Below are 21,224 nucleotides of genomic sequence, written 5' to 3'. Positions count from 1 at the left end.
TTTTATTTTGATACCTTCTCTTTGGAGACATTACGGATAGTATATATTAGGCGGTAATATAAAATTATTTAAATGATATCGTGGAATTGTTAATGAAAATTATTGGGAAACTCCAAAAATTAACTTTAAAGTAACTTAAATAAATGATTGAACTATCTAAATAGTATGGTTATATATAAATTCAATATATATATAATCACATATATAATATTTGTAAGCTATGGGTACTTCATATGTTGTATAGACAATATAAAGGAAGTAAATTATGTTCATAAGTCATATAAGAAAAATAAATCAAATATAGGGGATGTGATGAAATATAATAGGGAGAATATATCAAACAGTGATATATCTCCATTTATTTACTCACCAAGCCCACTCTCTGGGTATTTACAACAAAAATTGCCTCCCATATCCTCTGAATGTATTGATCCTGAAACTAATCCTTTAGGTGGATCTGGTTGTGTAAAATCTTATAAAACACTGTTGAAAGATAAAAAAGGGCTAAGAAATAAGGACCTTAGTGGATTAATATCTAATCAAGTTATTAGTGACATAAATAATATAACTAATATCACAAATATGATATATTCAGAAGATGGTATGTATAATCAAAGTGTTGTCAATATATCTTTAGAGAATCCATACAATGATATAATTATAGATTCTGAGAATTCTTCAAATAATATAGTTTCAAATATGTCTGATGTTATACTATCAAATTCACAGTTTGTATCATCTCCATATCCAACTAAATTAAAATCAGAGGAAGTAAGTTTACCAAGAAAAAGATTAATTAGTAAATCGACAGACTTAAGTAATAACTCTAAAGATATAGATGAATCAGTAAGATCATTACAAAATGAAGATACATTAAATCCATTGTACTCGAATACACTTGATAAATTAGATAAGCAGGGAAGTTTAGAATTTAGAGATGTTAACCATTCATACTCCTACGATAATAAGAATATTCCTAATGCTTCTAATATATCATTAAAGAAACCTAACGTGGAAAAATTTGTCATATTTGGAAACAACAATTCAAGTGAGATAGTAATACCAAAATCAGATTTTAAGGATAATAGAAAAAAGCACTTGTCTACAGAAGAGTATAGAAAGTTGGTGTCTAATGTCATGAACAGACGCCGAAGAAGATCTAAAGACAATTACCCACGTGTTCCACTTGATGATAGAAATGTTTATAGTCATGGTGAACTGAATCCACCAATTCTTGGTGGTGTAATTCCAGGTCCTGTAATATATACTAATAGAAAAGTAACAAGGCCTAAATATAATCCATATATTACAAAAATGGACCAATATATAAAAGATAGAGAACGAGAAGGAAGAAATAGATTTAATTCCTATATAACAAAACACAGTAATAAAGACAATAATAATAATAGTGACAATGATGATGATAATAATGATAGTGATAATTATAATGATAATAATGATAATAATGATAATAATAATAATAATAATAATGATAATGATAATAATGATAATAATAATAATAATGATAATAATGATAATTATAATGATAATGATAATGATAATGATAATGATAATGATAATGATAATTATAATGATAATGATAATGATAATGATAATGATAATAATGATAATTATAATGATAATTATAATGATAATGATAATGATAATTATAATGATAATTATAATTATAATGATAATGATAATGATAATTATAATTATAATGATAATGATAATGATAATTATAATAATAGTAATGATGACAATAATAATAATAATGATAATAATAATAATGATAATAGTAATGGTTATGAATATCTAAATGAAGATGAAGTAGATTATAGTAGAACTAATACTGATGGAAATATAAGAAGCTCAATTAATATTCAAAGACCAAAGACAGTAAGTTGTATGGGGGATAAATGCAAAAGTGGAACTCATAAAATAATGCGACAATATAGTAGTATATCTGACTTTATATTCGATTCTGATACTCCAAATGGATCAAATAGAGCTTCTACTTCTAGTAATGAACCTAGTTTATGTACAGGATATAGTGATGATACAGATTATTCTAATATGAATAGATATATTGAAATGTTATGTAGAATAAATGTTTTGCGGCAAAGAATCGATGAGAAAAGTCTACTTATAAATTTAGATCCTCACAATAAAAGAGGGAGAAATATAAGAAAAGTATTTGCAGAAAATGCTCTTAATGAAATTTCATGTTTGAAAAAAGAGCTTGATTTCTTACAACAGGAAATAAAAAACATAGATATTAGATCATCTTCAGGGACTAGTGAAAGTAATGATTTAGACCGAGGATTCAGTGATAAAGATGAAACTTCGGGGTCAAACCAAGAAGATGAAGATCAGAGACCAGTATTTGGTCATATGGGTTCATCTAAATATACGAGACAGTTTAGAAGTCATAAATCAGTTCCTAAAACTATATCTGTTGAGGTTTATCCTAATAAGTCTAAAAAGGAGTTATACAGAACCCAATATAAGGGAAATATTACAGGAAAAAAGAAAGACCAATCCCAACATACTTCTAAATCTGTTAGTAAATCCAATATATCTTTAGGGGAATTATATTCGAGAACTGTAGGAATTCCAGAGGTAACCCCACAAGGGCCGGAATTAGGGGCGTTACAGAGAATGCATTCTTCATCTATTTATATTACACCAGGTACACCTATAAGAACTCCAGTAACTCTGGAAATTCCAAAAGTCTCGAAACCAAAGAGAGAACATAAAAGTTCTATATTTATTTATATTAAACCTCATAAACCTAAGGAAATTCCAGAAAACCCAAAAATAAAGGAACAAGGTAAAGATCAAAAGAATTTATCCCAACCATCATCTCAATTACCACCCCAATTACCACCCCAATTACCACCTCAATTAACTCGTTATCTTACTTTTTGCAATATAAATTCAGTACCTTGGGGAGCAGGAAATTATAGAGCGACTAATGTACCTACATCAAGTGGTTCATCATCTGATTGATATAAAATTCTAAGTATGGATGTACAAATGATCAATAGTTCCGTTTTTCCATTTACTTAGTTCAAGTCCTATAATATTTGATATTTATAATATTTATCCTTTTATAATACCTAAATTTAAGTATGCAAAGTCAGAATAAAATCAGAAGTTCATATAAATACAAGATCAGTTTTATAGAGTTAAATAGCTAGTGATAACAGCTAATTTCTCAATTGATTTTAATATTAAAACGATCAATAATATTGACCGTGTAAGAGCTATTAAGGAGTTTTATTAGTTCTTTTACTTTATTGGCTAGTATATGCGACTTAGGATTTGGAGTAGTTTTAATAGTGATTAATTTCAGATCATCACGAATATCGAGTAATCCCTCAATATCTACCCAGGTACCTTTAACTGAAGTTCCTTGACTTTCGACTTGACCTTCGAAAGTATATCTGACAGGTAATCCACTTAACTTTATATTTAGAATTTCATGAATTGCATCAAGCTCAAATCCTTCATAAATTGTTACTAACAGTATATTACCTTCATCGTCAACATTGACCCTCCTTCCGGAAGCATAACAAGGTTGGATCTCAGTACCAGTTAATGGACCCACTGGGCATGTAGTAGCACCTAGTGGAATAGTTAGATCATCTATATTTAAATCATAACATATCATTTTGATTTCTAAATCCGGGTTTTTTTTGTAAAATTGTAAAGCAAAATTACATGCAGAATCAAATTGCTGAGGATCATAGTGAAGTTCTAAGCCACTAGCACTTCTAAACATGAATGCACCACCAAAACGAGTGACAACATTGAACCCAGCAAAGTATATATTTGGCCTTTCACCATATGGTACAATGAGTACTAATTCATCATCAGCCTCATTCAAATATCTTTGATATAATAAAAGAGTCTCATATATATTACATGTCAAGTATCTAAATACTCTAAAATATCTGCAATCACCGTTTATGCATAAGTCATAGTCAATAAAATATTCATTATTATTTTCTACAAGACTAATCCCATAACCAGTATAAAATCCCATCAAAAGTGGAATAATACGTAATACATCGTCTCGTTGAACTTCATTATAAAATATTCTTATGAGAGTTTCACTATTCACCATTACAATATTCCGTACACAATCATATATATGAACAAAGTCTGATAGTTCAAGATTAGAATAATCTTGTAAAGTATAACTTTGATGAGCCATAAATATATATTTCCTTCCATTCTTTTGTTCATTTAAATATAATAAGGAAATTTTGAAGACATTATCTTCATTATAAAGGAGAACTTCATATGGTTGATTATCAATTAGTACCTTATTTGTTTGGGCTAGAGGTGGCAATTGTACTGCTGTAATTGGAGCCATTTCTTGAGTTTTAATAGCTTCAATTGATATTTCACTCAAGAATTCATTCAATGCAGGACAATTATTAACTCTTGATACTTTCCCCGGAAGTTGAATAACAGCAGTTATAAGATTACGAAAAATCATATCGGTAATCCCAGCTAATTGATCTGAATAAATAAATTTACATTCTTCAACATCCAGATAAGCACTTTTAATCCCATATATTTTGCGTAAAGCACTTTTACTAGGTGAATTACGAATTATAAGTTTTGTCTCAGCATCAATGCTACGTAATAAAATGCGATATTTCAATGCATCTTGCAAACTAAAGTTCTCATTAAGAGTAACAAGTACTAAATTTGCTTCATAATTTCTCCTAGCACTTGCATATAAAGGCAATGTCTGGCTAATAAGTAAATCTTGTAGTTGATTAATATTACTACTTATATCTAGTTCCATATAAGGTACTTTACGTATTTTAGTATTTCCAAAAAGAATACGTTTAAAACTCGCTTTGATATTATCCAAAATTGACTCTGCAGAATCATAACTATATACATTTCCTTTCCTTATATCTAAGTATAGATATCCTAGTACCGGATCATAAAATATATGCTTTAAATAGTCATGATCAAAAGAGAATAATGAACTGAATAAATTACTCACCGTACCAAACTGTCTTTCCTCAGTATATGATAAAGCTACTGGATATATTAAGATAGAATCTATAGCTTGATTTAATAAAAAAAGATCTATAAATGCTCTTTGAAACATTATAAAATGTAACAAATGACTATGTTTATTTAAAACCCATGCATACTCTATATTCGAATTTGTATATTTATATTTCACAAAATTCACACATACAGCTTTCAAGTTAATATTAGTTTTAATATTAGTAGCAATCGCCACTTCTTTTAATTTTTTTATATCTGTAGGATTATATCCATCATGATCCATAACAGCCATTGCAACAGGAAATTCACCATTAAATCCTGAATATCTGCCTAAAATATTAATAGGATATCTACATCTTGATTTAAAAATATATATAATCTGAGTCCCCAAAAATCCATTTTCAGTTATATCTGAATTGCCATTAATAAATAAAGAGAAACTATTTTCTATAAGATTAGTTAAATATCGACCAATTTCACCAAGATAAAGAACTAAACTATTTATATTTGTAAAGTAGACCAGATCTTCTAATGGTAATAACATAAAGTATAGTATTAATTTGCTTTCAATAATATTAATATATGCTGAACTGAATTCAACACTTGGTTCAATAGCCATAACATGTACTAAGAAATTATCACTCAAAAGATTGTATATATCTTCAGGTAATAAGATACCTTCTAGTATTTGGGCTCTATCAGACAAAAATTTCGGATAACCATCTAAAGAATTAATAGTACAATGGATAACAACACAATTATATATATTAGTGCTACTATCTGTAATTCCATCAACATAAATTGTATCTAAATAAGCAATTTTACAATTACTTGGTAAGGTAGATTTGCTATATGAATGATTTTTTTGAAACCACCTTCCATTTAAGTGTTGTTTAAAAGAAAGACCTTCAACCAATCCATTTTTATATAAATTATCTAATTTCAAGTTAATTCCACTAATTTTGACCATTTTTAAACTATCCAACATATTACTTATTAAATACAATAACTCTTGAAAATCCTCAGGATCTTTCATTTCAGTTAAATATCTTAATAAATAGAAGTTACCTTTGGAATATTCTAAATATAACATAGTTGAAGTCTGAAGCATATCGAATATTACATCATCTGATTTTGTGGAATATAAATACCTACCAGTTTTATAAGATTTTACTAATTCTTGTGTTAATTTTTTCTCTACACTCCGTACTTCATCTAAAATATTATGTAACTGTTCAAATTCTACAACAATATATTGAAATTCAAGAATATTGAATAAATCTAAGAAAAATGATTCTAAGAAATATTTGATGATATTGAGGGCTGAAACTATTGTATGCACTTTATCATTTAAAGTTGGGCTAAATAGAGATATTCTATTAAAAAAAGGAGTTTCTTTTACTAACAAAGATTCTGGTGAGAATAAAAGGAAATAAAACATCTCCAGTTGACTTTGCACCAAACTTCCTCTACTTAATTCAACATTGAATTGAATTTGCCTCATAACCATTCCAAAATAAAAACTTAAAAGATTTATACGATTTAACATTTCTCTAATATTGAGACTTTTTTCAATATTATTCAATTTTCCATGTAAATCAAGAATAACTGATCTTAAAGTACTCTCTTTATTTTGTAGATAATTTACAAATTCCATATAATCATTTTGTTGCAATTCTTGAAAAAAATAAAGATAATCAATATTTATTTCTTGAAATTCTCCAATACAGCTACGGAGTTTGTTATATAAATTAATATAAGAGTAAATTCTTAAATCTTCAATTGTACAATATCCTCTAGAAATAAAACTAACTATACCAGTCTTACTGCTCAAAATATCTAGGTCTAAATAGCCTATATTTAATATTAAGTCTATGTTATCAATAAGATTGTGAATTGATCCATCCAATTTAGAAATTTCTTTATAATATTTATGAATAACATTACCAACTACTTTATCTAATACTTTAAAATATTCCACTGAATTTCTAACGTCTTTAAATATAGATCTTATTTTATTGCATTCATCATCAATTAAAGTTTTCCTATAATTTAATAAATCATCAACAATTTGGTTCAAATCAGAACTCAAATTATTATTGAGTATATCTTCATGATAATTCACTTTATAATCCTCTTGAATACGTAATAAGTGCTCTTTCTGAATAAATAACTCATGAAATAGTGATATATGCTTTAAGATAATATCTTTAGATATATCAATATTTAAATTAGCAGCTATAGAAGTATATATATGTTTAGAATACATTATCTTGATTATATTATTATGTACGGCTCTGTTAGAATACATTTGAGAAAAGTGAAGAAAAACTTCTCTCAATACCTTTACTTTATATTTGAATTCTCTTGTAACAGTTAATTCAACTAATTGGGAATTACCCTTCAATACAACTCCCCTATGAAAAGTTTTATGTTCCAATATATGATAAACATCTTCAATATGCGATTTAGAAATATCATATAACCTTGTAATAAAATCTAAAAAGAAGGTAGTCATACGTTTTGATTGATATGATGATAATAGATTAAACGAATTTTGCAATAAAACATCATAGTCCAAGCTAGAATCTAAATATTGTGAAAGTATCGTTCCAGATAACTGAATATAGAGGTTATACAACTCAATCTTAGAATGTCCATAATTAAGTAATTTTAATTGCTGAATAGCTATTAATGATGAACGTAAGTTACTAATAGTATTATCAATTTTATTTTCTAAATCATTCCACATCATTGTACATTTAACTTTAAAAGGAGTATTCATATATGTAGCTTCATTAATTGACTCGATAATTAAATTTTGTGGAATATCTAGTGGATTATTACTATCTGAGTAGTCAACAAAGGCTTTAGGTAACTGAAAATAAACACTGGAAATATCAGAACCTAATACTGGAAAAGATATAGATAACTGAATTTTTTTACAACTTGATACAAATGCAAATATATTATTAAACATTTCATATATAGAGGTTCTGTAATATCTAACCACTTTACCAAGACTAATCATCATTTCATTATAATCTAATAGAGGTCCAGATACAACTTTTTTAGGTTCAATTCCCATTAATACATCTAAGAAATTTAAAAGTACTAAACAAGTATTGTAAGTATTATATTGGTGTACAACTAAAACCTCCTTACAATTCACTAAATCTTCAGAATTCGTGTCTATTTTATCCAAAGGTAAAGAAATTATTCTATTGCTCAATTTTGTAATATTTAAAACTATATTGGAAAATTCACTATTAAGATCATCAATAAATTTAATATTTTCACTTGATATATCAGTTATCTTAGACAAATGCTGCATTATAAATGAAAAGTCATAATTATTACTTAAATCAAAAGTATGATATAATATTCTAATAACTTCACTCAGCCCATTGTTAGTCACAGTGAAGTATTGAAATAGAATAGAGAACATATCCACTTCAACATTTATTTCCTCTTGAATTGTTAATATCTCATTAACCAAATCAATATCACCAACTTTACAATAAATTGGTCTTCTAATATCAACTTTATAATCCAAAAATGAACCACTTAATAGTGAAAGTATTAAGGGTAACTCACTTCTATCTTCCTGAATATTAAGATCTTGAAAGTTTGGAATGGGTTCTGGAGGGTCTTGTCTAGATAAAGCCTCTGTAATAATAAATTTTATATACCAAATGTTAATTAAAAACCATATTACTAGAAGGAAAGTCCATAAATAATGCATTAATGAAGAGAAATTGGAGTTTGAACTTTTTATGCCAAACATTGCATAGACCTTGAGGCTTGATGAAAATTCAAATACTAAAAATTATATCTAAATACTAAGGTAAAAAGAATGAATATCTTAAATTTTCTGAAGATATATATGGGCTTTAATTTGATTACATGTAAACACATAAGTGATTGTTTTCTTGAGTGTGTGGTGCAGGATACTTACATTTGGTTACCCCACAATAAAATAACCGCCTTAAAACAAACTAACACGCCCATACACTTGTATGGACAAATCTCCCTACGTATTCACAGGCGGTACTGTAATAGACATCATTTTATACTTAAAACACACTTAAGCAATTATTACAAAACTTTAACTAATATGTTATTTAAACAATGAAATAAGTTAGCACATAGAGGAATTGACACTTTAATTATGAAAAAGGTAACTGTGTACTGTAGTTCAATTCCACAGAATATTTTGGGGAGAAAAGTAGTGAATAAGCAAATAAACGAGATGAGTTACAATAAATCCTGTTATCAATAGATTTTATTAAGAATATTCTCGATAATGACAAATTACCCCGTAGTTTCTTCAAGTAACTTTTTAAAGGAACCATCTGATAGTTTGGAAATAGTGTCATCACAACCACCAATGCAAGACCCATTGACAAATACTCTAGGGACAGATCTTGCACCAGTTATTTTTAAGCAATAATCTTGTATTTCTTCCATATTAGGATGTCTATCAATGTTTTCTACAATAAATTCATATGCAGCACTTTTTAAAACTTCAATTAGTTTTATACAATATGGACAATACGATTTAGCAATTACACAAATTGGTGATCTTTTAATAAAATCCTCAACAAATTGTTCCCCAGTCATTATATTACCTTCAAATATCAAAAATAAGTTTAATATTACAATGGAATAGTAGATAATACAATTTATCTAAATACCGCTTTATGCTAATACAAATTTCTACTTTGGTAATAAAGTCGCTATAAGAGTCTATTAAATATGTATAAAACACTATATATATCATAAAACTAATCATTTCTTTGTCTTCTTATCTTTATGTTTATTTTTAGATAATGGTTTTGATGAATTATGTTCCATATCTGAATCTCCTATATTACCTTCAATAACTGATTCTACTCCTAAACTATAAGATAGTTTCAAAACTTTTAAATTGTTATTCTCATCATTTAAATAAGAAGTTGGGCTACTTAATAATTCGTCTTCACTAGAATCAGTACTCATAATATCTGAGAAATAAGTCACTTTTCTTTCATCACTTATCTATAATTAGTAATTCAATATTATATTAGTAAATACTAGATTATATTCTTACATCCTCATTGTAAAGAGTTCTCAAATGGTATGTAGTTGGAAATCTAGTTATCATACGACTTTCAATTCTAATGGAATAAAATAATTCAAGTTAATGTTATTCCATTACATCAATGTTAAGAGTTATAAACTTATATATACTCATCTTCATTTTCTCTAGGACAGCGTAAACAATTAAATATTTTATATTCTCTTTTGCTAAAGTAAAATTTATAATAAAGTAGCTATAGTATAAGAGACAGGTAAAAACAATTACTATTGCAAAATTAATCTAATGATACAAGTATATCTGCAATCTACATGCCTTATTAGTACGATATTGGAGACAGGACGTGCTTAACCTAAATTTATTTGTTTGATTCTACAAATAGGTTTTATTAAATCGATGTTAGGAAAAAAAAAGGATCAAACGATATCTAATAAGTTTAATATTATCATTAGGATAATATATCACCACAATTTATAATTACACTATAGTGCAAACTTAAAAATGAGATAACATAATATATAATCCTAGATATTTAATGTCTTTAACATTTATTAAATAACTGCGGCTTTAGTATAATCCTTATAGATTATCCAAAATTTTCATCTATTTATCTATCTATATCAGTTTCATAATTCTTTTCTTCATCCGTTGATTTATCAGTTTTATTGGTGTCTGTATTTCTATCAGTTATAATTTTGTCCATTTCTTTATCAATTTTATTGGTGTTTGTATTTCCATCAGTTATAATTTCTTCTATTTCTTTATCAATTTTATTGGTGTCTGTATTTCCATCAATTATAATTTCTTCTGTTTCTTTATCAGTTTTGTCCACTTTATCTGTCACATCTTTCAGCTTACTTTCAACAAAATCTAATGCAGAAGATGTTAATTCATTGATCCTATTTTCAAGTGAAATGACTTTATTACCCCAATATTTATTTGCAATAATATTTGTGGAATTGGACAATTTTCTTTTAGCATGTTCAAGAGATTCTTGCAATTTATTTAGATCTTTTGTTCTTTTTATTGAGTGACAACTAAATAAACTTGAGCATCCTAAGTATTTAAAAATTTTATTTTTTAAAAATCCCTTCTTATTACTTGATTCATCAATCAATTCAACAACTTCTTCCCCTAGTTTCTCTTTATTTCCCACTTTTTTAGTAAAATTGGATCCACTTTCTTCAATTTCAGATTCTAATTCAGCCTGTATTTGTGCTTCTTCAAAATCTTGAGGTTTTATCCCTTTAATTGAACTACCAAAGTCTTTATATATAAATGCTGCTAGAGGTTCACCTATTGGTAGTTCAATTTCATTTATTGATGTTTCAAATTCATGTATTGGTATTTCAGTATTATCTATTAATATTTCAGCATCATTTCTTGGTATTTCAATTCTATTTGTTGATATTTTATCTTCATCTTTTGGTATTTCAATATCATCTTTTGGTATTTCAATATCATCTTTTGGTATTTCAATATCATCTTTTGGTATTTCAATATCATCTTTTGGTATTTCAATATCATCTTTTGGTATTTCAATATCATCTTTTGGTATTTCAATTCTATCTTCTGACATTTCATCTTCATCTATTGGTATTTCAATATCATCTATTGGCATTTCAATATCATGTAATGGTATTTCAATTCTATTTGCTGACATCTCATCCTTATCTATTGATCCCTCAATTTCATGAGAAAGTAATTCTGGACTATTATCAATAGGCATATCTTCCTCAAGTTCCCTTAATATAATATCATCTAAAGCTTCTTTCTTAGCACGTTTTAGTTTAGATTTAGCATATTCAGCTTTTATGTATAAATGGAACTTTTTAATTGGATTTTTAGTACTTTTTCTTAATTTATTAAGTCGCTCTATTTCATTTTCTAACTCTTGAATTTTTACCTTATTTCCTTTATCTCTAGAAGCTATATCTAAATCCTTTCTAGATCTTTTTACAGAATTACTGATTTTAACAGATGATTTCAGTTTACTATTTCTTAAAGAATTCTTTAATTTATCCCATTTTGATCGAAAATACTTCGAATTTGCACTTTTAGGTTGTTCTGATGTAACTTCAGTAATATAATTTCCACTAATAAATTTAAACTCACAAAGTACTACTAATAATAATATAAGTATCCTAATATTCAAATTCATTTTAACTTTCTTTATTATTTATTTCTATAATTTATATTCTATTTAAAGATTTATTGTATCTATAATATAATGCATGAGGAATATGGCTAGTTGCAGACATGCGGATCTATAAATTACTATATTTCATCTAAATTTTAGTTTAAGAATTATTGAGAATTAATTTCTATTGAATTTATTAATATAAGAAATTTCAAATATAAGTATAAGTATTTTAAATAATTAGTACTTATATTATTATTTTAATTGATTATATATTTATTTATTACTATTACTTATTCTAATATTACACTGAATACGTGCAACTAACATAAATGGTATAACAGGAACGGCAACATTAGGCCATATATATTGTAAAACACCATCACATAAGGATAATAGTATATCTATATCTTTATCTTTACTATTTACATTAGAGATGAGCTGACCAAAAATCTATATGAATAATAATTAAATTTTTATTTATAAGCTTTAAAAATTCTAATTAAAAAAAAAAAATTGAACTTACTGTTCCATTTGAAATAGTTCTTACAGGTAATTCCACTATTTCATATTGAGCTAAACTTATTCCAAAATATAAAACTTGTGGTAGTCCAAAAGAAAATTGTAATAACTCAGGAGAAACATAGCTACTTATTGTAGAATATGATAATAACCCTAATTTTAATATTTATTATTAATTATATATATGTAAATAAATAAAATATTATTATACAATAAAATAATACTTACATGCCAAATCTGCGGTATTTAATATAGGATATAAGTCAGGATTATATATTACTGAAAATATAAAAGTTGTAATGTTAAATTATTAAATATTCATTAAAATTTTATCATTTAAATATACTTACATACACAATGAAATTTTCCACACTTTTTCCCTATTAAAAAAGGATATAATTCTTGAATTCTTTTACTTATAATACTTGAATTTAAATTACTATAACTTAGTCTAGTAATATAGCCATAATATTCAAAAGGTAAAACTTTTAAAGAATCTGTAACCTATTATAAAATAATTCAAATTATATTATTTTATTTATATAATCTATTATATAACTTACATTATTAAATTCGACTGGTTTTAGTAAAACTTGATTACTTGGAGATTCCTAATAATTAATATATATTAATAATAAAATGTATTTAAATGTAGTAATAATATTAACTAACATTTGATAAAATTAATTGTCCTCTTAAGTTATAATATTCATTTGCTTTAATTTCTATTAATAATATAAGGATTAATATATGATACATTATTTCAAATATTGTATTTTTATCTTATTCAGTATTAATTATTTTTAAGTGTGGTGAAAAATATTAAATATTAATTTTTTTTTTTTAAAAAAAAAAAGTTTATCATATTGAAATTATTTAATATATATTATATATAACAAGTATATCAAAATCTTTAAAAATTTATTAAAATATTTAATAAGGAATTTTTGTTTAAGCTTATATATGGAAGGCTTTATACTAAGAAATGTAAAGTGGAATTAATATTTGTAAAAAAATCATTAAAATTTAATTTATTCAAAATTTTTGAGATTAGTTCTATTAATAAATTCATTTATATATCCCAATTTAAATGAATTACAATAAATCTAATATATTAGGGAAATATATTAAATATTAGAGCATTTCATTTATAATCTAATAAATAGTAATATATTATTAAATATTTTAAAATAAATAAGAAACAAAATGAAATTTTAATTATATACAAAAAGTTTATATTAACTTTATTTCCTATTAGTATTTGATATAAAGAAAATCAGATACTAATAAAACTTTTAAATTAGGAAAGATTCAAATATATTAAAAATCAAGAGTTTTTCTTTTATAAAAAAAATTATATGATTAAAAAACTTAATTTATTTCAATATTTAAAAAAAAAAGTTTCTATTTTAGAAATATAATATATATACTAAATATTCCAAATATAAACCCTGGATATTATTTTGTTAAAAAAATATTGTTGATTGAATACTTGAAATATTTATTAATTTAAAAGTCTATTTATATATACTAATATAATATCATTATTATTTATTATTATAGATTAATTTTCTTTTTTGATATTCAGATCTTACTTATTCAAATCTTGATTATAATTAATAATATAATAAATAAATGAAGTCACTACTATTCTGATCATTTGAAATATTTATCTTTATATTAAATATATTTTGTAATATTATATTTTTTATTATAATAATTCTTATCATTAATTAGATATAATTATTTAATAATGTATTTCCCATTACAATATTACAAATACTATATTAGATATAATATCAAATATATAATATTAAAAGATCTTCTATAATAAATATTAATAAATTTAATTATTATATACTTCTATTTAATAAATAAATTACTAATTATCATTTTATTTCAATAAATATATAGATAACCTAAATATTAGTATAATTAAAATATAATTACTTTATTAATATTCATATGATCTAATTTCAAAATTTTTTTTATATATATAATTTGAATTAATAAATTAAATATAATAAGAATATTTTAAATAATACCATTAACTTAGATTTGTAATTAACTATTAAGCGTGATAATTTTTGAATATTAGTGCATCTTAGCGGGAAATACGTGCTATTTGTTATAAAGGCCTAAAAGTAAAGAAAAAATTTACTTTATGATACTTTAATAGTCACTTCTAAATTATTAACATGTAATATTTGCTATATATTTGTCTCATATATTTAGAATAATTTTAAGAATTTTTATATGATATCTTAATTTTATAATGGATACCTTAAATAGACCTGAATCATCAACACATTATCTTTATATTATTAATTTTATAGAAGAATCTATAAAGAAAGAAAATTTTAAATATATTGCATTTGGAAGAAATATATATACTTATAATAATGATATGGAACCAAATTTTATATTTGAAGTTGCGAAAATTAAGTTAGAATCCTATTTGAAGATGGTAAAACAATATATGAATGAACCTATATATCAAAATAAAGATATTGACAATAAAATTAAAAGAATTGAAGATTATCTTAATTCAAAATATACTTTACAAAGTGATACTTATAAAGATAAAAGTATAGAAGTGAATGAAACTAAAACTTTATGTATAGAAGATGATATTAGTAAAAATCTTAATGAGACAAAAGAAATTTCTGTAGACATTGAATCAACTATAATTAGAAATTATGTTGATTTAAATAATAAATTAGATCAACAAACTATACCTATAAAAGATTTAAATTCAAATAATAGTGTTGAATATAATAAAGTATTATTAGATAATAATTTAATTAATGAGAAACTTAAAGAAGATCTTTTAGTATTAGCTGATGAAATGAAGAATTCAGCTCTTAAATTTGGTAAATTAATGGAAAAAGATAAAGAGGTATGTTTAATTATGAATTTTTTTTTAACTGATCAGATTTTATATGAATTTTTATGTATAGGTTTTATTATCGATAGATAATCAACAGATTATAAATATTGAACAGACTTCAAAATCAATATATGAGCTTAAAAATTATTCAAGATATGTCAATTTATCTTTATTTCACTCATATATAATGTTGATACTTAGTTTATTTTTATTTATAATACTATTAGTATTTATATCAACTACTTGAAGATAGTTCTCGCATACGGTTAGACTTTTTAGACGAGCACAAGTGTCTTTTCTAAATTAATAACTATATAAAGTATTCTATAGTGAAATTGTGTAATTTAATTATTATTTTATAATGAATATAAAAGTAATTTCAAAATATTTTTTTTTAAACTTAGCTTTAAGGATTATATTCATAAAGTGTCAAAGTATACCATGGCTAAAGGGTTATCAAGGTTATCAAAGGAATATTAAGTCATCATATGATTTTATAATTGTAGGAGCAGGTGCATCAGGGTGTGCGTTAGCTAGAACATTAGCTGATGCAAAATATTCAGTTTTATTAGTAGAGAGAGGTGGGACACGAGTAGAGGGATCTAAATTGAGCCTTTTAATTGATGGTGCAGGTAGAGTAATAAGTGATAATAAAGTTAGTCAGTTAGTGATTACAAATGATGGTATTAGAACAAATATTGGAATAGGTCTTGGAGGTGGGACAGCAATAAATATGGGTATTGTAATAAAGGAGGATCCCAATTTTTTTAATTTTTTAGAAGCTTATTCAGGTGCAAAATTAAATATGAGCTTATTAGAAGAAAGTTATGACTGGATAATTAAAAATGTGAGTAATAGATCAGATCAATCAATCCCAATTGTTGAGCCTTTAAAAGAAGCCTTTGGAGATATAGGTTTTATAACTGATGAGAATAAAGATGTTGATTTTAGTTTAAGTAAAATAAATGGTACATGGAGAGCATATAATATATTTAATACAAGTGATAATAATTTTAGAATGGCTTCAGATGTTTTATTAGCCGATATACAAGCAGTGAAAGACAATAGTATTATTGAGAAGAGTCCAGTTGATATTTTGACAAATCATATTGTAACAAAGATAGAACTTACGAATGAGACAACTTCAAGAAATACAAATAATTTTAGGTCAAATCCAATTTCTTTTCTACCATATCAATTTCCAAATTTGGATGGTTTTATAAAAAATGAAATACGTCAAGATACTAATAATGTGAATCAAACTTCTCTTGTTGCAACATGTATATTATTAAATAAAGTAAATATAAAAAATGGATTTCCAGATATACTAGGTAATTCTTCTATATCTAATATTTTTTCTACAGTAAATAGCGTAAGTAACTGGGCCGAATCACTTATTCCTAGTCAAGAATGGAAGTTTGGTGTTAATATAGCATCTTCAGCTGATATAATTGGTAATGTATTAGCAAAAAGAATATGTATTAATAAAGGTGGAATGATAATTTTGTCTGCAGGTACAATATTTACACCTTTACTATTGTATCGTTCAGGTATTGGTCCAATAGATAGGTTAAAACGTCTAAATATTTCTCCTATTCTTAATGTACCAAATTTAGGGACAAATATGGTAGATAGATTATTATATACTATACCTATTTTTATAAGAAAAAATATAAAATTAAATCCATTTATAAATCCACTAATGACTAGTATCTCTGATGATGTGAAGAGGGATTGTGGGTATAATTGTGATGTTATTAATATAGAGTCTATAGGTGGTGGTAAAATTGTTGAAGGCACACTTTATGCAACTAGATTAATATTTCCACCAAGTTTACGTTCAAATATTGTGACAAATTTTCTAATGGATTTATTCAAATCATGTGCTAATTTCGCTCCTATTAGTTATGCCAATCCAGCATGTATAATACTTGAATATCCCATTCAATGTTTAAGAAGATCAGTAGCTATTTTTTACTTTCAAGGTGAACCTAAGAGTCGTGCTACTATTGAAGTTGATAATTATGGCAAAGTTAGTTTGAGTGGTAATTATTTACACAATAATGAAGATCAGCTGAATGCTATTAAAGGAATCTCCTCTTTAATAAAAATGATTAGGAGTGGAAAATTTGATAATATTGCTGAACCAGGGGGTTATCAATCATGTCCATTTGCAATTCTTAATGGAATATTGAATATCGTTGGATCAATGAGAAATAATCAAGAGGATTATGGTCAACCAAGAACTTCTGCATTCTCAGAAGCCGTTGAAAATATATTTTTTGCATTGACAAGTTATAGATTATCAATAATGCCTCAAACATGTATTAATAATAATAATTCAGAACAATGTAAATCAAGTGTTAATTATGAGAGAGTAGCAACATTTCCTCCACTATTACCTAGTCTTGATGATCCTCAGAAAATACTTAGTTTTGCTCAAAAAATTGGTACTAGTCTTTGGCATTGGGCAGGAGCTGCACCTTTAGGAGAAATAGTAGAAAATGATTCTTTTATTTTAAGTGGTACTAAGAATCTTGGTATAGTAGATGCATCATTATTAAAGATTTTACCACGTACTAATCCTATGATATTAATAATGGCTATTGCAAGATATGCAGGATTATCAATATTGAATAACAAGTCTAAAAATAAAGATTAAGTTTATAAGTAGTTGGAAATATATCACAGGGAAATTCTCTCCAGAGTATTTTCCTTTGTGTCATACTGTATCCAAGATCTGGTATTTTTAAATGAACCTGGATTGGTAATCCATACATTTTCTAATAGTTTAATAGAGTAACCTGGCCCTGAATCTCCAATAATAATAATATTTGGGATTGGACATAAAAGTAAGGTGGGATCTAACGTTTGAACAATATTTGTACTTGTTGGACATATATGAGATTGTCCCAGAATTGTTGGTGGCAATAGTGACTCTAGATTTTGAGAATTTAGTATCCAATATTCAGATAACCCCATAGATTCTTCACCACAATAGGCAAACAATGCTTTTTCTTTTAGTTCAGTGCTTAAAGAGATCCTTGCAAAAAACATATTGATGTTTTTATGCTCAAGACGCATGGGATTCGAACTCATAAATATCTGTAAGTCATTTAATTCTTCACGTATATTAGATGTATAGTAATCAATTATTGGAGGTTTAGGTAACAAATCTGGACCAATATCACTTGGACCAGGTAAAAAAAAAAAAAATGACCTTTTCAATAATTGGGGATATTTACTTATTACTTTGTAGAAGTTTTCAAATCCTTCTCGAGTTTTTTGACATCTAATAGATAAACTTTGAGCATTATATATATTTGTAATTACATTTGAATCAAAAAAACAATCTTCTATGAAATTTCCAAATAGTATAAATCCAACATTTGCATTTGTATTCTCTATGCATCCATTATATCCTGAGAAAACTTCATCTAAGCTTGTCAAAACTACAGAATTCGTGAAAACAACATCGGAAATTATAATCCATAAGTCTATAGTCTTGGATATATTTAATTCTTCATTATTATTTGAAATTTGATCCTTTTGAGTGTCAAAATTTGGAGTTTGTGGAATATGTGGTCTTAGTAGTGGTAAGCAACCAACTTTCGAATTTTCAAAATTACTCTTGAATATATCTCGATACAATAGAGAACTTTTAGTTGAATTATCAAGTATTAACTTAGATATATCTTTACTTTTACTAAAATATGGTGGATGGAACATATACTTCACAACGAAAAAGTTACTTATTTTATCTAAGTAACCATGTGTAACAACAATATGATCACAGCAATAAATTCCTGGACCAAATAATGTTACATTAGTATCAATCTTCAAACGAATCAAGCAATTTGTATCCTCTAAATATAAATGATTTTCTTCATCTCTATTCAACATTCCTAAACAAGTTACATTTCCATTAGTACCATGGAGTTGTTTTATAGAATGTATAATAAATCTTGAAGACTCAATAGATATTGGCATGAGTTTTTGATCTATATCATCCATGTTTATGCTATTATCAGATTCATTATACACATACTTTATTACTTCACGTTTATATTGATCATCTGGATTAAATATACAGAATGACTTGTGTTGAACTAGTGAATTCCTAATAACATAGTATCTTAGAAGATGTCTTTGTCTAAAGTTATCTGCATTTGGAATTAAAGATACTTGATTGTTTGTTGAAATATCTTCGTGCTTATAAGTTTTGTAGTTTTCCTAAAAATGAAAAGTAATATTAAACTAAATCAATAAAACATTAATCTTACCTTCTCAATTCCATTGCCAAGACTGAATTTTTGCCAATTATGTTGATTGTATACTGAGTAAATATAAAAGTAATCTACCATATGGAGATAAAGACCTTTTTACTACTTCCTGACAAGGTACCACACGTTATCGTGGGGAGCAGGACTTCAATATTTCATAGCGCTAATTTGTGTGTACACAATACCTCGAAAAATATAAGATACATTAAAAAGAGGGTTTAAATAGAAGATATGTAGAATTTTTCTTTTTAGTTGCATATTGATTCTATTAAGCGATATTGTCTAACTTCAAAAATTAAACTCTGGATATCTTTGATAATTCTAAAATGTTTGTACTTTTTATGTATGATCATTTGATGGATCCTATTGAATTTATGAGGTACTATCCCACAATTAAAGTTAAAAGCCTTGGGATAGCTAGGCTTAATGGTTATAAATTGCATTGGGGATTAAAGGGAATTCCGTTTGTATGTAGAAAGAGGCCTTATATTACTCCATTGTCGGGATCCCACGTTTACGGCGTAATCTTTCAACTAAAAACTGGAGACTTAGAGGAATTTTTAGACTTTACAAAATCTAATTTTATGAATGAAGTTCTAAATATTACTATTGATGTAGTAAAGATATATGGCGATGTTAATATTGAGTTTAAAGATTTAAATATTAGTCAAACTCTAGGGAGTGGGGTGATTTATGAAAGTAAACAGATAAAAGCTATGACAATAACAGCTAATGTTTCAAATATGCTTTTAGACAAGGTTTTTATAGATAACTTATTAAAAAAAGGAGGTGTTGATATTTTAAAATCAAAGTATTTTAGTAGTTTACGTAATGAAGGAACTCAGGTTAACTATACTTACCCAAGTGATGATTATATAAGAAACTTAACTAATATATCGAAAAAATTAGGTTTTCCAGAGGAATATATCAAAAATTCTATAGATATTTCACCAACACAGGTGCTATCTTTTTGGCAAAGAATGTTAAAAAAAATTTTCTGTAAATTTATTCACTTATTTTCTTTATTAAAGTTACAAGATATTGCATATGGACTATTAGACTTGTTATGGGAAATAGATCCTAATGATGCTCTGGTTCATAGTGATTATGGAAATATCAATATATACTTAAAAATTTTTATTATTGTATGTTTCCTGTTCTTTTTAACTCTTCCAGGATTAATTACATATGCCTTTTACGCTTGGCTGAGGTTTTGGTAGTAAATTTAATGAAATTTAATATATTTGTAATTTAATATAATATACC

The 21,224-nt window shown here is 25.7% G+C and overlaps 9 protein-coding genes across 9 annotated transcripts, besides 26 other annotated features; 3 read left to right on the top strand and 6 right to left on the bottom strand.

Moving 5' to 3' along the window:
* Window positions 1-169: 169 nt before the first annotated feature.
* Window positions 170-213: a sequence feature (AT_rich).
* A 99-nt stretch (window positions 214-312) lies between these two features.
* CMU_037470 (uncharacterized protein) lies at window positions 313-3,012 on the top strand (the record flags this gene model as incomplete). Its single annotated transcript, XM_002141886.1, has 1 exon — window positions 313-3,012. One exon carries the CDS (start codon window positions 313-315, stop codon window positions 3,010-3,012), a length of 2,700 nt encoding a protein of 899 aa, XP_002141922.1.
* Window positions 1,386-1,798: a microsatellite.
* A 69-nt stretch (window positions 3,013-3,081) lies between the features above and the next one.
* Window positions 3,082-3,109: a sequence feature (AT_rich).
* Window positions 3,110-3,220: 111 nt separating this feature from the next.
* Window positions 3,221-8,830, bottom strand: CMU_037460 (uncharacterized protein; the record flags this gene model as incomplete). Its single annotated transcript, XM_002141885.1, has 1 exon — window positions 3,221-8,830. One exon carries the CDS (start codon window positions 8,828-8,830, stop codon window positions 3,221-3,223), a length of 5,610 nt encoding a protein of 1,869 aa, XP_002141921.1.
* A 527-nt stretch (window positions 8,831-9,357) lies between these two features.
* On the bottom strand, window positions 9,358-9,666 carry CMU_037450 (glutaredoxin family protein; the record flags this gene model as incomplete). The annotated part of the gene is made up of 1 exon (XM_002141884.1): window positions 9,358-9,666. The coding sequence occupies one exon, from the start codon at window positions 9,664-9,666 to the stop codon at window positions 9,358-9,360; it is 309 nt and encodes a 102-aa protein (XP_002141920.1).
* Window positions 9,667-9,834: 168 nt separating this feature from the next.
* CMU_037440 (uncharacterized protein) lies at window positions 9,835-10,189 on the bottom strand (the record flags this gene model as incomplete). The annotated part of the gene is made up of 2 exons (XM_002141883.1): window positions 9,835-10,083; window positions 10,136-10,189. The coding sequence occupies 2 exons, from the start codon at window positions 10,187-10,189 to the stop codon at window positions 9,835-9,837; spliced, it is 303 nt and encodes a 100-aa protein (XP_002141919.1).
* Window positions 10,190-10,730: 541 nt separating this feature from the next.
* Window positions 10,731-12,284, bottom strand: CMU_037430 (uncharacterized protein; the record flags this gene model as incomplete). Its single annotated transcript, XM_002141882.1, has 1 exon — window positions 10,731-12,284. One exon carries the CDS (start codon window positions 12,282-12,284, stop codon window positions 10,731-10,733), a length of 1,554 nt encoding a protein of 517 aa, XP_002141918.1.
* Window positions 11,185-11,211: a sequence feature (AT_rich).
* Window positions 12,285-12,294: 10 nt separating the features above from the next.
* Window positions 12,295-12,355: a sequence feature (AT_rich).
* An 83-nt stretch (window positions 12,356-12,438) lies between these two features.
* Window positions 12,439-12,549: a sequence feature (AT_rich).
* CMU_037420 (uncharacterized protein) lies at window positions 12,540-13,544 on the bottom strand (the record flags this gene model as incomplete). Its single annotated transcript, XM_002141881.1, has 6 exons — window positions 12,540-12,716; window positions 12,790-12,938; window positions 13,014-13,064; window positions 13,136-13,289; window positions 13,349-13,396; window positions 13,458-13,544. The coding sequence occupies 6 exons, from the start codon at window positions 13,542-13,544 to the stop codon at window positions 12,540-12,542; spliced, it is 666 nt and encodes a 221-aa protein (XP_002141917.1).
* Window positions 12,724-12,781: a sequence feature (AT_rich).
* Window positions 12,940-13,008: a sequence feature (AT_rich).
* Window positions 13,088-13,130: a sequence feature (AT_rich).
* Window positions 13,291-13,359: a sequence feature (AT_rich).
* Window positions 13,398-13,474: a sequence feature (AT_rich).
* Window positions 13,545-13,600: 56 nt separating the features above from the next.
* Window positions 13,601-13,725: a sequence feature (AT_rich).
* Window positions 13,726-13,781: 56 nt separating this feature from the next.
* Window positions 13,782-13,831: a sequence feature (AT_rich).
* Window positions 13,832-13,931: 100 nt separating this feature from the next.
* Window positions 13,932-14,223: a sequence feature (AT_rich).
* A 57-nt stretch (window positions 14,224-14,280) lies between these two features.
* Window positions 14,281-14,422: a sequence feature (AT_rich).
* Window positions 14,423-14,460: 38 nt separating this feature from the next.
* Window positions 14,461-14,625: a microsatellite.
* Window positions 14,552-14,732: a microsatellite.
* Window positions 14,733-14,763: 31 nt separating this feature from the next.
* Window positions 14,764-14,829: a sequence feature (AT_rich).
* Window positions 14,830-15,010: 181 nt separating this feature from the next.
* Window positions 15,011-15,062: a sequence feature (AT_rich).
* On the top strand, window positions 15,061-18,337 carry CMU_037410 (uncharacterized protein; the record flags this gene model as incomplete). The annotated part of the gene is made up of 4 exons (XM_002141880.1): window positions 15,061-15,684; window positions 15,746-15,832; window positions 15,903-15,940; window positions 16,087-18,337. 4 exons carry the CDS (start codon window positions 15,061-15,063, stop codon window positions 18,335-18,337), a joined length of 3,000 nt encoding a protein of 999 aa, XP_002141916.1.
* Window positions 15,101-15,156: a sequence feature (AT_rich).
* Window positions 15,557-15,594: a sequence feature (AT_rich).
* Window positions 15,877-15,911: a sequence feature (AT_rich).
* Window positions 16,016-16,074: a sequence feature (AT_rich).
* Window positions 16,957-16,987: a sequence feature (AT_rich).
* Window positions 17,329-17,359: a sequence feature (AT_rich).
* A 23-nt stretch (window positions 18,338-18,360) lies between the features above and the next one.
* Window positions 18,361-20,039, bottom strand: CMU_037400 (DNA polymerase epsilon subunit B family protein; the record flags this gene model as incomplete). Its single annotated transcript, XM_002141879.1, has 2 exons — window positions 18,361-19,908; window positions 19,959-20,039. 2 exons carry the CDS (start codon window positions 20,037-20,039, stop codon window positions 18,361-18,363), a joined length of 1,629 nt encoding a protein of 542 aa, XP_002141915.1.
* Window positions 20,040-20,284: 245 nt separating this feature from the next.
* On the top strand, window positions 20,285-21,178 carry CMU_037390 (uncharacterized protein; the record flags this gene model as incomplete). Its single annotated transcript, XM_002141878.1, has 1 exon — window positions 20,285-21,178. The coding sequence occupies one exon, from the start codon at window positions 20,285-20,287 to the stop codon at window positions 21,176-21,178; it is 894 nt and encodes a 297-aa protein (XP_002141914.1).
* Window positions 21,179-21,222: a sequence feature (AT_rich).
* Window positions 21,223-21,224: the final 2 nt, after the last annotated feature.

The sequence above is a fragment of the Cryptosporidium muris genome, genomic scaffold (assembly GCF_000006515.1).
Source record: "Cryptosporidium muris RN66 scf_1106632373425 genomic scaffold, whole genome shotgun sequence".
Taxonomy (NCBI): domain Eukaryota; phylum Apicomplexa; class Conoidasida; order Eucoccidiorida; family Cryptosporidiidae; genus Cryptosporidium; species Cryptosporidium muris.
The sequence above is the reverse complement of the archived record's forward strand: the minus strand, read 5'-3'. Positions and strand labels throughout refer to the sequence as shown.